Here is a 14,445-nt window from a genome sequence, read left to right as displayed (position 1 = left end):
ACACACACACACACACACACACACACAGGAACAATATACTGTACAACACATATTTTTATTGTAAATCTGTCAAACAATTAGAAAAAAACAGTTTGTTTTTATGTTTTTTGTGGTTTCTCCTATAAAAATTGTCACACTTTAAATTGTTTTTGCAGCAGACACAGAGCATGTGTGCTGACACGTTCGTGTAAATCTAAATAATAAATGACATCATTAATGACTCAGCATTTTTCTTCTGACTTGACAGATTCTAAAAGTCACTGTAAACAAAGACAAAAACAAAAGAATGTTGTATTCTAACCAAAACAAGATAAATCAAACCTGCATTTTTTTATTCATGAGCACCTTGTTACATTTTTCACACAAACGACACGTTCTGCACAGAACAACTGGATTTATTTATTATTCTCCAAACAATAAGACCTGCAGTTTATTGATGCTTCCTGCAGAACTTGGTGAAAACTTTGGTTTTTCTTCTGAATTCACATTTTGTGTTGATTTAAGTTGTTTTTTTTTAAAAACCTGAACAATAAATAAATAACGAGACGATCTGATCGAGTCTGGTGAAGAAAAACAAAATGTTTTCTGTACAGAAGCTGACAACAAAAACAAAACAACATCAGGAATGAATATCACCCACTCACGTTACGTATGACCATCAGCTACTACCACAGCAGCATTCAGCTCCAAAATGACATCAAGTCACCGTCAAGTCATTTTATGTTTGCTAAGGTCAGTTAGCTGCGGCGGCCATCTTGAATCATTGATTCAAATCAGTCCTCTTTTAGATATTTTGCTAACAGACAGACAGTTTATAAATAACAACAACAATGAAGGAAGTAACTCTGAGTGTTTTTCCACACCTGAAACAAACTTGTCAGGTCTGAGTTCTGTCCTGGTGCAGGATGATACGACGCAGGATTAGAGTCACACAACAAGATTATTATTTTATTARYAGAYTAAAGTCGTAATATTTTAAGATTAAAGTCATAATACTACGACTTCATTCTTGTAATTAAAATAAAATGTCCAATCTTGTTGTGTGACCCTACTCACTCATAGGACGAAGACTGGATCTTAAATTAATGAGATTTAGTCTTGTTCTGAACGAAAACTGAGTCCTGGACTCTGGATCTGGAACAGTTTTTGGACATGTTTCTTTAAATAAATCGTGGTTCTGCTTCACGCGTCGCTCTCATAGAAGATCTTTGTTCCTGAAGCAGAGCCGGTCTTTTCCTCCTCACCAGCGTGAAGCAACAGCTCGTTTCCTCCACCGTCACTGGACAGCACTGCTCCTGCCTCTTCCTCAGACYGTCCTAAAACCTTCCTGCTGCCGGACGCCACAGCCGGGTCAGACTCCGGGTTTGCGGTGTCGTCTGCGAACATCCTGCAGTTGAGGATGAGCGGCGGCAGGGGGATGCTGCGGGCCAGCTCCTCGATGTGCCGGGCCAGCTCCATGGTCTTGAACTGRGTGACCCGGGCGAACTCRACCGTCTTGGCCGAGGTGACGATGGGGATGTGCTTGGCCACTTCGAAGGCCCGCTGCAGCTTCTCGGCGCCCTCGGTGAGGAAGAACTCGTTGATGGCCCGCTCCATCTCCTTCAGGTGGCTGTTGACCATGCAGAGGCGCGCCACGTTAAGGATGATGGTGATGGTGAAGGCCACCAGGCACACGATGACGAAGTACAGCCCCAGGCCGCTGTGGGTGTACGCCACGCGCACCGTCACCGTGTAGTTCCCCGCCGGGCCGGCGCCGCTGGACGCCACGCAGGTGTACCGACCGCGGTCCTCGAAGGAAACCGCCGTGATGTTCAGGTCACCATTCTCATGGATCTGCCACTTTCCTCCTCAAGACCAAATGTAAAGCTAATTAACTTTTCAAAATAAAACACCTGGAACAACAGCATCGACAGTTTCCAAAGGAAAACATGCTGAGATGAAACGTTTACCTGCACCACCTGCCACCAGGGGTCCTTTAGTGTTAAACCACCTGACCTCGTCCGGCTCTCCGGTCACGTTGCACTCTATCAGCGTGTTGGACCCCTCCTTCACCACCACGGACCTGCTGGAGGGCAGAGCATCCAGCTGCAGGAGGGAAACAGCTTCTGATTGGTTGTGAGCTCCAGAGCAGCGGGCCAACAGCAGCATGGTGACGATCAGAGACYGGTGCATCTTCTCTCCTTACATTCAGAGCAGACGGACCTGCAGAACAGGAAGAGTTAGACGCTCTGACCTCTCACCTGTATCTGCTGGATCTGTAACATCCATCCCCACAAACAGCTCAGACTACTGAAGAAAATACAAACAGAAACTCTCTATCTGGAAATTCAAAGTTTCAAAAATAAAACAATATACCATAATAAATACAAGCCTTTATTTTAATGGTTTTTAACATATAAGTTCCTCATTATTCATTAAACTCCTCAAAGTATTAACTGTACAAGTAAAACATGTTCAGGAACAAAAGTGAAAACAACAGAAACTAACAAGTCAAACTCYGCCTGTAACTGCAGATAAAAACATTAACTATAAAAAAAACAGACATTTTAATCAGGATTCAGTTTGTTTCTGTCACAGGTTTAATGCTGAGTAAGCATCCTGAAATATCCCAGTGTTTGTCTTAAATATGCTCACCTGGTGCTGACAGAACAATCTTTAACATTAAACCTCAACACACGTCAAAATCAAACAGTTGTTGTGAATCGGAGAAGTTTCAGTGCGGAGTTATTAAAGTGTGCTCTGSTGTCTTCCTGGTTCAGGTGACTCAGTGGGCGGGGCTTGTTTATTATTACAAAACAAAAAGCTTTAAATATGAATGATAATAGGTTTAAACTGTATAATAAAAACAAATATAATGTCGTTTTATAATTGTGCTTATATTTATTATTTGTATTTTATCATAATTTTTGCAATGCTTGGAAAAAAGTTGAATTACAATAATAAATAAATAATATGAATTAAATGARTTATATTTGGTACAACGTAAAATAACTAAACTGCTGTTTTGTTAGACTTCATCTTTTTATTATTCATCGTCTTCTTTGTTTACTTCAAATGCATCTTATTTTGAAACTTCCGGAAGTGTCTTTTTCATTTTGATCAAGTGGCCGTAAGGAGATTTGAGTGAGTCTTTCAAAATAAATTTCAAACATGAGAAACGTACAGATTAAAAACATTTGAAATTCTTTTTAAGGGGTTTATTATCACATAAATTACAAAAACTTAAAATTATTATTATTTATTTCATGCTTAGTTCAAATAAAACCTTTAAAATATTTTTTAACATTAAAATTTTTAAGATTGTGTTTTATTTTGAAGGTTATAAACGGAACTGGTGCTTCCTGTGATTCACGCAGCTCAGCTTCAGCTACAACCTTTGTAAACAAAATGTGACGTGGCTAATCTTGTTGGACGAGAGAAGAAACAAGAAAACACGAAACATTTAGCTTCATATCAGAGACATTAAATATATTTAGTTACACAAGTATAAACTATAATAAAGAGTATAATTACTCTGTTCGGTTTCGGGACGGAAACAGGAAAAAGTAAGCTAACTGCTAACATCAAGACTTAAAGGTAAGTTTACAGAGAAGACTCTTAGGTTATAATGTCAGGTTATTTTGTTTTATCTGACTGTTAATTCTTGGTAAATTATCTGAACTTTACACTGATGTTAATCTCAGTTAAACTGTTTATATCAAAGTATATTTTAGTACTAAATAAAGACGCTGCAGATCATCAGAGTCAATCTGAGCTGCTGGTTTGTGTTACACGTGTGTGTTGTGTTTAGGACTTTGTACTTTCACGTAAACATACTGTGTAGGTGGAACATAAATACTCTATAGTACATTATATATGTATTTGAAACGTCATAGCTGTATTTTGTACCAGACTGCTCCCTCCATGTTGACAAATATGAGAAATGTCATTTCTAGCTCCATTGTGTCATCAGAGGCTTCAATCTGAATCAGTTTAAAGCTCTCAGTAGTCACAGTTTGTAGTAAAGTTATCAGACTAACAGTGATTTGGGGTCTGGTTCTGCAGGGATGCTGTGAGATGTCGAACAGCGAAGCCTCTCGAGCAGCAGCTGAAGGAAGGGAGGACGAGCTGAAAGGTGCTCCTCCTGCTGAGACACCGGACAGCTCCTCCCCGTCCTCGCCTGTCGTCTCCACCGACGTGTCCCCGACGAGGAAGGCCAGGAGGAAAACGGCAGCCGAAGCCGAGGAGAAGCCCAGAGAGGAGCAGCCGGCAAAGGTAGAGGACCCCCATGTGTGGGGAGAAAATGTTGGACAGCAGACTGAGAAAAAGACAATTTAGTGTGGAGAATAATCTGTTTTCTTTCCTCACCTGCTCTCGGACAGATGCCCAGCGAGTCCACTGTGTCTCAGGGTGGGTGGGGCTACTGGGGCAGCTGGGGCAAATCCATTCTGACCACAGCAACGACTACTGTGGCCACCGTGGGTGAGTGTTTATTACTGCAAGTCCTCTTTGTACAAAGCATTCCCCTGGTTTTAGCTCCTCGTGTGCTACAGAATAGATTTTAAATTAGACTAAAATAGACTTTTAATCCACTGTGAGGTATTTTATTATCTTCTGATGCTTTTAATTTTATTTATTTAAATGTTTGAGTTAAATGAAACCTGACTGTGTCCAGGCCAGGGGCTGACTCAGGTCATAGAGAAGGCAGAGACGTCTCTGGGAATCCCGAGRCCGACCGAGCTGTCGGCTCAGACTCCAGACGAGCAGGAGCAGGAGGGTGAGCCGTGCTGTTCGGTTGAAACAGCCTCCGTCGTTCATGTTTGTGTAAAACGTTCACGACTCCTCTCCTGCAGCGGAGTCCGGAGCGAGTCCAGAGTCCGGCGGTGAGTCGCAGCGAGCCGCGAGCAACGGGGCGTCGGCAGTGGGGAGCGCCATGGGGATGTTGTCGTCTCTCACCAGCGCCGTCCAGACCACGGTGAGGAGGCGTCACGGCGCCCGCTGTCCGGCAGCGACAGGATTAACAAACCTAACCTCTCCTCAGGGGAAGACGGTGATAACCGGAGGTCTGGACGCTCTGGAGTTCATCGGGAAGAAGACGATGGACGTGATCGCGGAGGGTGACCCGGGCTTTAAGAAGACCAAGGGTCTGATGAACAGGAACGCCACTCTGTCTCAGGTGGGCAACAAGTTTTCATCATCTGATCGTCCTGTTGGTCGCTTCCACTCAGGTGTCCCCGCTCTGTGGGTGCTTTAATTAACATTAAGATGTTAAAGCTTGTTTATCAAATGTTTGTTAAAACAAACTAAAACTAAGCATTAAAAATGCTATAATAACGTAATAAAAACTATCAAATACACTGTAAAAACTAAATAAAACTAACTGAACTAAAAGAAAAATGTCAGAACAAATCAAACTAACCTATAATGAAAAATCCAAACTATTCGAACCTTGGTCTACAGGAGCCTCAGGTGTGAATAAAAGCAGGTTTTGTTGGTTCCTCAGGTGCTGCGGGAGGCCAAGGAGCGCGAGGAGCTGCAGACGACAGACCAGGATTCCTCCGACTCGGAGAAGAAGGTGGTGGCACACTACGGGATGATGTTCGATGAGTTCCAGGGTCTGTCCCACCTGGAGGCTCTGGAGCTTCTGTCCAGAGAGAGTGAGCTGAAGGTGCAGTTCTTATCAGACACGCCTCCTGCCAGAGCTTCTGTGGCGCTAACGGATCAGACGTGTGTTCAGGTGAAGTCGGTGCTGACCACTCTGTCAGGAGACCAGCTGCTGGAGCTCAGGGACCAGCTGGACCGGATCAAAGACTCCTTCTCCATGGTGGAGTTTGACGAGGAGGAGGTGGACGAGAGCAAAGGTAAAGACGTCCTGATTCAAGTCAAACTCCTGGAACGTGTTGGATGAAAGGCTCGGGTGTTTTCTGGGTCCAGATGCAGACGGAGCAGAGTTTGAGAAGGAGCTAACAGAAGCCCTGGAAGGTCTGAGTGTTTCTGCCACGGCTGACAAACTCAACAAGGTGATGCACAAACAGGAAGTGGAGGCGCTCCCTGGGTTTTGTGCTCACAGTGTCCTGTCTGTCCTCCAACAGGCCTGCAGGGACACCTGCGCCACGCTCCGGGACATGAACGCACCTCAGAGCGATGAAGAGCTGAAGAAGACAAGTTCTGTAGAGGCYAGTGGACCTTCCAGAGGAAACATCCTGTAATCATCATGTTCTGTGGGTTTGTGACGGTRCTTCTCTCTGTGACGTCATCAGGAGGTTCACGCGGCGGCCATCAGGAGTCTGGCCCAGCTGACGGCCCGATCCATCGAGCTGTTCCACAAACTGGCTGAGATGATCCTGTTCTCCACCGGCAGCACCGAGGCCGCCGCCCTCTCCCAGTGAGGACAGACACACACTTCCTGTTCGGAGACGTCTTCCTGTCACATTAACTGTGTGTGTCTTCAGGATAACGGTGGTCCTGTGTAAAGAAATCTCCTTGCTGTCCAAGAAGTTCACTTCCTGTCTGACCACAGCGGGGGTAAAAACACAAACAGCTGCTCAGTTCTCCTCTGAGTTACATTAACAAACCAAACTAAATCATTTCTGCTGACGGTTAGTGTGTTTATGTTCTGAACACTTTGTTTTTGTTTATGTTTGTTGTTTGAATCTGTTTTCAGAGCACTGAGAAGGGAGACGTCCTGAACCCACTGATAACTGGAGTCTTTCTTGAGGTTTGTGCTTTTAAAACAGGAAGTTGTCCATAGCTCCACAGGAAGTTTAGTCAACAGGTGTTTAGTCAACAGGAAGTTCAGTCAACAGGTGTTTAGCCAACAGGAATTTTAGTCAACAGGTGTTTAGTCAACAGGAAGTTCAGTCAACAGGTGTTTAGCCAACAGGAATTTTAGTCAACAGGTGTTTAGTCAACAGGAAGTTCAGTCAACAGGTGTTTAGCCAACAGGAATTTTAGTCAACAGGTGTTTAGTCAACAGGAAGTTCAGTCAACAGGTGTTTAGTCAACAGGAAGTTTAGTCAACAGGAAGTTGTCCATAGCTCCACAGTTGTTTAGGACAAAAAAATGTCCTCAGATTTTTTTATTTTTAATAAACCCACCAAAGAACTCTACAGCTGTTCTTACCTGTTTGTCCAGGTGAACCACAGACGACACTGTCATCAGTGAAACTGACGTTAATAAATCTTTGTCTCTTTCAGGCGTCCAACAGTGCGTCTTACATCCAGGACGCCTTCCAGCTCCTCCTGCCCATCCTGGAGATCTCCCACATCCAGAGGAGGTCCGGGTCCTCGGAGCAGTGAGCAGGTGACCCCACCTGTGACCTCCTCTGCTGCTGCTGCCATGACGCCTGGAGTCAGACTCCCTGCTCATCGTTTTGTAACTTTTAAACAGCTTTTATGGACTTGTCCTGTGAGATGTAAAACAAGTATCATGAAGTGTGGAAGGAGAAGCAGGTTTGTGTCAGTGTTAATGTTTGTTTTATCTGTGAGGAGCTGTAGAGGATCTGTTAAATGTATCTGGACCTGCCAGCTTCTGAGACAAACACAGGAAATAAAACCAGGAACCAGCTCATTGTTTCATTTTTAACCTTTTTAACTCGCCTCAAACACCTGGTTGAAAAAAAACACTTTGATTTAATAATTCACAAAGAAATAAATCACCTGTTTGAACAAAACACATTAATTTTTACGTACAACTTGTTTTCTTTGCTTATTTTTCTAATGTGGAATAAAATGGGTTCTAAAAATGACACTAAGAATAAAACAATATGATAAATATTACGTGAAATATTTTGTATTTTTTTGGAAATTTGCTCTGAATGACCAAAAACTGAATAATTAAAGGAATGACATTCAGTTTTGCAACCATTTTATAATTGTTTAACAGCTGAGAACAGATTTATAAGTTGAGTATTTTTGGATCAGATMATATGATTTGCACTTCTTTTTTATCAATCACATTAAAAATGAGAAAATAGAAAGCAGTAGGAGAAAGAACGTGATTAAAACAGATAAAACTATTTCAAAAGTCAAAACTATAAACAAAGAATTATTAATGCAACGTAAAAAAAAWGATTATTTATGATTCAATTAATGTTTGAACAAGAGTACTCTGGGTTTAATAGGAGTTCAAATCATTTATCTTTACAGAAATACTAGAGCAAGATCTGCATTTATTTATTTATTTATTATTTATTTATTTATGCCATATTAGAAGAATTTATATGATTTAACTTAAGTTTAATTTATCAGTATTGTCCAAATGGGAAGTTCTGTCTGCAGTGACCCGGTGGTGTTTGTTTGAGTTGTAACACAACTTCCGGTGCAGCAGGGGGCGCTGCGGCCGCTGGAGGCGGCGAACAGCAGAAGGAACAACTACGGAAAAAGCTTTATTATCATTAGCCTGTCAGGGTCCACAGGGAAACTTTCAGGTAAAATCTGGAGTTTATTCTTTCCCCGCTCTTACGTTTGACTCGTTCTGCCAACCGGAGCTGAAATAAGACATGAATAAGTTAAAATCTGTGTGGATTTAATGAAGCCTTGGCTCGCGCGGCCGTAAATAAGTGTCGTGACAGCGCGAGGGTTAGCTTTGATGCTAACTAGCTTCCCGCTAGTTCCTGTCTCGTTTGTTGATGTTTGGATTCGGGCAGACACGAAATCTTTAATTTATCATCTTTAAATAACATTTTGCCACCTGTTCTTAAATGCATCCAGCTGTTAGTCAGGTGAAATGTTTATAATCTGTAGCTGATAAAATGTGTTCCTCGAGTTGTCGTGATAACAACAAAGACAAGATGTAAGACTATCCCGTCAGGACAGGTGTACTTTTATGTTTTACGTCTTGTTTTGTTGATAATTACACTAAAATTGTTTTAATAAAGATGAATGATTGWTTGTATGTTTAAATATTAAAGTGTACAAACTGGCATTAGTGTGTAAACAAAGCAAATTTAAGTAAACAACCTCACAGTGATAAATCCAGGAATATTCATGTTTATCTGGAACTGTTTTAATCTGAGAAATACTTAAGTCAGAAATTTACTTTTGATAATTACCTTAAGTACAAAAAATATCAGATACTTTAAGACTTTTACTCAAGTAATATTCCTAAAGGAGACTTGAACTTTTACCAGAGTAATTTTATGATATTTGTACTTTTACTCAAGTATCACTTTATACAACACTGTATTTGTGTGATTTACTCTCCTGCATCTTTCAATCTTGTTCCAGATTGTTTTTCCCCCCGCTGTGCTCCCCCCACCCCCCGCCTGACGCTGCAGGACTGTTGGGACTCCAGCTCCTCGCCCGACCCGCCAACATGCCGGCAGCACTTCAGGACTCCAGTCAGATCATCTGTGAYGTCTGGGCGAGCAACGTGGAGGAGGAGATGAGGAAGATCCGGCAGGTCATTCAGAGCTACAACTARGTGGCCATGGTAAGCAGCGCCGCAGCCGTGGTTCTGTTTTAGGCTTTAACACGTTCACACAGTGAGACGGTGCGTGGATGTCTCCCCCCCACAAGGACACGGAGTTCCCCGGGGTGGTGGTGCGACCGATCGGGGAGTTTCGCAGCACGGTGGACTACCAGTACCAGCTGCTCCGGTGCAACGTGGACCTRCTGAAGATCATCCAGCTGGGCCTGACGTTCATGAACGAGGACGGGGACTATCCTCCGAACACGACCACGTGGCAGTTCAACTTCAAGTTCAACCTGACGTAGGTGGAGCTCAGGGCTTGCTTCCACTCAGCCCACCTCACATAAAGTGGTGCCGGCAGTTGTTCAGGTTTGTTGTTCCTCCCCACAGAGAGGACATGTACTCGCAGGACTCCATAGACCTGCTGCAGAACTCGGGCCTGCAGTTTAAAAAACACGAAGAGGAAGGCATCGACACGCTTTACTTTGCTGAGCTCCTCATGACCTCGGGCCTGGTGCTGTGTGAAAACGTCAAGTGGCTCTCCTTCCACAGGTGTGTCAGGCTCAAAATCACCTTTTTGAAGAGTAAAGAGTGTTCAACACCTTTTCTATTAAACGTCAGAAATGATGATGAACTGAACCTCAAACCTGTTTTATTCTCCTGGTCTAAATGTAATCAGGACAGCTCTGGGTCTGTCAGAGCCAATATTTAAAGTGTTTTTCTTGTTTTCCCGCTCAGTGGCTACGACTTCGGCTACCTGGTGAAGCTCCTGACGGACGCTCGGCTTCCTGAAGAGGAGCACGACTTCTTTCAGATCCTCAACCTGTTCTTTCCTGCCATCTACGACGTCAAATACTTGATGAAGAGTTGTAAGAGTTTAAAGGTGTGCTGCAAGGAATCGCACACGGTCCTGGAGTTAAACATGAGTTATTAACCAGCGGTGTGTTTGTGTGTGTGTGTGTGTGCAGGGTGGGCTGCAGGAAGTAGCGGACCAGCTGGAGTTGAAGCGGATCGGACGGCAGCATCAGGCTGGATCAGACTCGTTGCTCACAGGGATGGCTTTCTTCAGGATGAAAGAGGTGCGTAAAGATTCACACCTGTGCTTCATTTTCATTTTCTTRTTTATTTTAAACTGTTTTGAACCATTAATGTTTATTATAACTAGAGACCAGACCAGCAGCTGCAAGATGAAGCCACAAAAGACAAGAGCCCCCTCACAGCACAGCCATTAAGCCCRGCCCCTCCACGTAAAGGAATGGATCATTTTCCAGACTAAAAAAAAATAAAAATACACCTCAGAGAAATTCAAAGTGTTTACTTTTTGATTTATGGAGCTCTTACTCTGCCGTGTCCAGTTTTCATGTTACTTTAAGCCTTTATTAAGAGTGTGACGCTGATTGACAGCCTGTTGGTGAAATGGGAGGGGCTTAAGAGTGTATCTCCATGTCACGAGTTCAGAGACGCTGGCTTCAAAAAATACAACAAAAATGATATTTTAGCTTCAGTTTTAGGAAAACCAGACCACAATGAGATGTTTTTGCCTCTCTGCTGAAACTGTTTCATTTAGTCTCAAACCTGCAGCAGCCTTTAGTTTGTGCCTTCGTTGCAGAAAACGGTTTAATAGTTTGAATGATGTCATTGTTGCAGAAAACGGTTTAATAGTTTGAATGATGTCATCGTTGGTTGAAAATGGTTTAACAGTTTGAATGATGTCATCGTTGTAGAAAACGGTTTAATAGTTTGAATGATGTCATCGTTGGTTGAAAATGGTTTAACAGTTTGAATGATGTCATCGTTGCAGAAAACGGTTTAACAGTTTGAATGATGTCATTGTTGCAGAAAACGGTTTAACAGTTTGAATGATGTCATTGTTGCAGAAAACGGTTTAACAGTTTGAATGATGTCATTGTTGCAGAAAACTGTTTAATAGTTTGAATGATGTCATCGTTGGTTGAAAACGGTTTGATAGTTTGAATGATGTCATCGTTACAGAAAACGGTTTAATAGTTTGAATGATGTCATCGTTGGTTGACCCTGCTTCATCGTAAACCTTTCCTTCGTTGTTTGTTTCAGTTGTTTTTTGAAGACAACATCGATGATGCAAAGTACTGTGGCAGACTCTACGGCCTGGGCTCGGGCTCCAGCCAACCCCAGAACGGCCTGTCCAGTTCGGGACCAGAGGAGACCAACAACAAGCACTGACCCCGTCGGCCCGGCCCGGCTCGGCTCGTTTTTAAACCTAACGGGTTCCCGCTCCCTCGTCACCGAATCCCTCCGAGCCCGGCAGCTCTCCGGTGGACTCGTGGAGGAGAGCGGACCCCGGCAGCGGTTCGACCCGTCTCTTTTTTTAAAATCCAATTTTAAGACCAGACAGTTGGACTAGTTTTGTTTTTTTATGAAATTTTGCTTTTCCAGCATCAGTTCCAGGAAGCGAGCAGCTCCTGCATCTTACTGTGATTTTAGACTCTTCAGTTCAGACTCTCCTCCTCRGTTTCTTTTTGTTTCTGCAGAGATTTAATTTGTGTTGATGCTGGAAGGGCGTGCACATTAAAGTGTAAACTTCTGATGAAAATAAAACTGTTTTAACTCATTCCACACCGCAGGGAGCTCAGGCTGAGCCGCTTCGTCGCGCATGTTCTCACCACACTCCGCGGCCCGTTTCACATGTTCTGCTTCCTGTTTTTACTTCCTGCTTTGTTTTCAACACTTGGACATTAAATTGTTTTGTATTTTCAATGGATTTAGTTTTTTTTATTTATTTATTTAATCCACAAACTCTTAAAAAACATGATTTTATTTCAGGTCAGCTTAACGTTTTAACCCTGGAAGATTTATTTTAAATATCATGACGCTATCTATCATCCTTTAAGGTTCTGGTGTTCTGACCCGACCCGTCGGCTCAGTTAAACCTCAGTCCGGTTCAGTTTGTTTATTCAGTCTGAGAGGAACGGCCGCGAGGCCTTCCTGATCCGAGGACCGGTTCCATGTTTCAGGAGCAGATCCTTGGCCCGCTGCTGGAGGACGTCGGAGACGGAGGACGCTCTGCTGATGTGCAGGAGGACGAGGCAGCACTCCAACACATCTGGCTGAGGAAACATCTGGAAGATAAAGAGGTGTGGACCGGTTCAGACCCGGAACTTTAACTCAAACGTAACGAAGCAGCTGAGTTCAGCTCAGCGTCTAATGATATAAACTTTAAGCTGCTGTTTAGCCTGCTCAGCTTAGCCTGATAACTTTAGCACAGACATATATATTAGCTTGGCGCTAGTGCGACAAACAAGCTAAACTGAGGTCCTCCATCTATATTTTCAGTTACAGGCTGAGTCATTTTTGTGTTCCCCTCTCTGTCAGGTGGATGGAGGACCTCAGTGACGAGAGGAGAATGTGTAGCGCTGAGCTAATACATATATATGGTGATAGCGTTGGTGCTAAAGCTAACAGGCTAATCTGAGGTTGTTCCTCCATGAAGCAGCTCTGTTGTCCTCCATCCATATTTTCAGTTCCAGGCTGAGTCATTTCTACCTTCTCCTCTCTGTCAACGCTCTCTGGTTTCATTTAAAAGAGTCGATCATCAGATATTGTCCAAGATTAACCTTCAGGGTGGATATAGCTCGCTAGCAGCCTCGCACCGAGGACCTATCCACGTCATCATTTACCCAGAATGCTTTGTGTGTTAATATATTTTTAAAAATTTACAAAACTGAACATCCTACAGTATTTTTACAGTCTTTATTTTACAGTTAAAATAAATGTTTATTAAATAAAGTCTAAAGTTACAACTAATCATGGATCCCTTTAAATAATTCTGTTAGCTCTTCACTCCTGTCAGATCTACAACAGGTAGGATAGTTACTACGTTCACAGAGAATGTTGATGAATGTTTTACCTTGACGGAGTCCGGCAGCTCAGCCAGTTCTGCTTGGTGTTTGGACATCTTGGAGGACAAAGACAGAAAAGTCTCCWGGTTCTCAGAGCTGAAAGAAACAACCGTCAGCATCAGGAGGATGTTTCATCAACCGTGAGCTGAAACTCATCAGGTTCAGTGTTTTCAGAGTAAAACTAAATGTTGGAGAAACGAGTGAARGACTGGAGCCTCACCGGTTCTGATCATCTGATGATGCTTGTTGTGGACGCTGGTCCTCAGAGTCCTGCTGTCCTCCCTGGGCCCGGCTGTGCTGCTGGACCATGGCGGTCAGCCTCTCCTGGACCTCTCTGACTGATCTCTGCGCCGCCTGGCAGACGGCGTGCGGCTCAGACAAAAGGACGGACACATCACCATCCTCAGATCCTGATGGTCCTGGTGTCGAATCGTCCCTCAGCTCGTCTCGGCTCCACCAGCGTTCGTACAGACGGTGGTAGCAGACGAACGCCTGCAGGCTGCTGGCCGTGGCCTCGGCTGCTCCTCCTGTGAGGTGGAGCGTTTTGGACCGTTTCCTGGAGAAGACACCCACGTCCCCTGAGAGACAGAGCGCCTCGTTAGTTGTTTGTTTAATGAACGCAGAAATCTGATGTTTGAAACACGTTCTTTTCAACAAAACTGCCTGACGCTTCACTTCCTGTTCAATCCTACAAAAATAAAAGCCCAACAGAACGGCGTACCGTCAGGGAACAGCAGCCTGCAGAACTCTGCAGACGCACAGAAGTGTCCCGTGTCTCTGAGCCAGGCCGCCGCCTGCCACAGCTCTGAGACCACCTGTCCAGCYTGGTCCAGGAAGCAGCTGAGCAGAGCCCGGGTCAGGTGGACCGAGCAGTACAGCAGGACCTGAGGACAGACACAAAACCTCCACTGAAGATGTCTAAGGGGACAGGTTATGGCAGGGGTGGGCAATCCTGGTTCTGGAGGGCCYCAGCCCTACATGTTTTACATGTTTCCTGCTCCAACACACCTGATTCAGTCACTGAAATACCTCTTCATGTTCTGCAGTATGGAGGACCAACACTGACATCATTAGAAATAAAAGCTGAAATAGATAAATGAACATTTAAATAAATAAATACAATTAAAATTCCCAAATAAATTAAAAATATATTTACCTCGTGTTTTATATTTTAATT

The 14,445-nt window shown here is 43.7% G+C and overlaps 4 protein-coding genes across 5 annotated transcripts in view; 2 read left to right on the top strand and 2 right to left on the bottom strand.

Annotated features, from left to right (window-relative positions):
* Positions 1–289: 289 nt before the first annotated feature.
* Positions 290–2,736, bottom strand: LOC106514684 (microfibril associated protein 3). 2 transcript variants are annotated; one of them, XM_014004082.1, is made up of 3 exons: positions 2,635–2,736; positions 1,950–2,202; positions 290–1,847 (listed from the first exon to the last, which is right to left on the bottom strand). In XM_014004082.1, the coding sequence occupies exons 2-3, from the start codon at positions 2,170–2,172 to the stop codon at positions 1,183–1,185; spliced, it is 888 nt and encodes a 295-aa protein (XP_013859536.1). In that variant the 5' UTR covers positions 2,173–2,202; positions 2,635–2,736; the 3' UTR covers positions 290–1,182. The 2 variants fall into 2 exon arrangements, with proteins under 2 accessions (XP_013859536.1, XP_013859537.1); XM_014004083.1 differs by having other exon boundaries at positions 290–1,844.
* A 625-nt stretch (positions 2,737–3,361) lies between these two features.
* Positions 3,362–7,655, top strand: fam114a2 (family with sequence similarity 114 member A2). The gene is made up of 14 exons (XM_014004079.1): positions 3,362–3,576; positions 4,045–4,254; positions 4,362–4,461; positions 4,655–4,756; positions 4,833–4,954; positions 5,021–5,155; positions 5,483–5,647; positions 5,717–5,840; positions 5,914–5,999; positions 6,072–6,155; positions 6,240–6,364; positions 6,432–6,504; positions 6,644–6,697; positions 7,176–7,655. The coding sequence occupies exons 2-14, from the start codon at positions 4,057–4,059 to the stop codon at positions 7,275–7,277; spliced, it is 1,470 nt and encodes a 489-aa protein (XP_013859533.1). The 5' UTR covers positions 3,362–3,576; positions 4,045–4,056; the 3' UTR covers positions 7,278–7,655.
* Positions 7,656–8,270: 615 nt separating this feature from the next.
* Positions 8,271–12,126, top strand: cnot8 (CCR4-NOT transcription complex, subunit 8; the record flags this gene model as incomplete). Its single annotated transcript, XM_014004080.1, is given in 7 exon segments — positions 8,271–8,407; positions 9,207–9,411; positions 9,498–9,691; positions 9,781–9,942; positions 10,129–10,273; positions 10,359–10,469; positions 11,464–12,126. Coding segments are annotated over 6 exon segments (858 nt in total). The 3' UTR covers positions 11,593–12,126.
* Positions 12,127–12,168: 42 nt separating this feature from the next.
* Positions 12,169–14,445, bottom strand: part of gemin5 (gem (nuclear organelle) associated protein 5) — a 16,141-nt gene continuing 13,864 nt past the window's right edge. Inside the window, exons 25-28 of the mRNA XM_014004078.1 lie at positions 13,990–14,152; positions 13,489–13,846; positions 13,277–13,364; positions 12,169–12,488 (exon numbers count right to left, since the gene is read on the bottom strand). Of these exons, the coding sequence (XP_013859532.1) occupies positions 12,324–12,488; positions 13,277–13,364; positions 13,489–13,846; positions 13,990–14,152 (774 nt within the window). The 3' untranslated portion in view covers positions 12,169–12,323. The remainder of the gene's footprint in view (positions 12,489–13,276; positions 13,365–13,488; positions 13,847–13,989; positions 14,153–14,445) is intronic.

The sequence above is a fragment of the Austrofundulus limnaeus genome, unplaced genomic scaffold (genome assembly GCF_001266775.1).
Source record: "Austrofundulus limnaeus strain Quisiro unplaced genomic scaffold, Austrofundulus_limnaeus-1.0 Scaffold21, whole genome shotgun sequence".
Lineage (NCBI taxonomy): Eukaryota > Metazoa > Chordata > Actinopteri > Cyprinodontiformes > Rivulidae > Austrofundulus > Austrofundulus limnaeus.
This window is presented reverse-complemented; position numbering and strand designations above follow the sequence as displayed.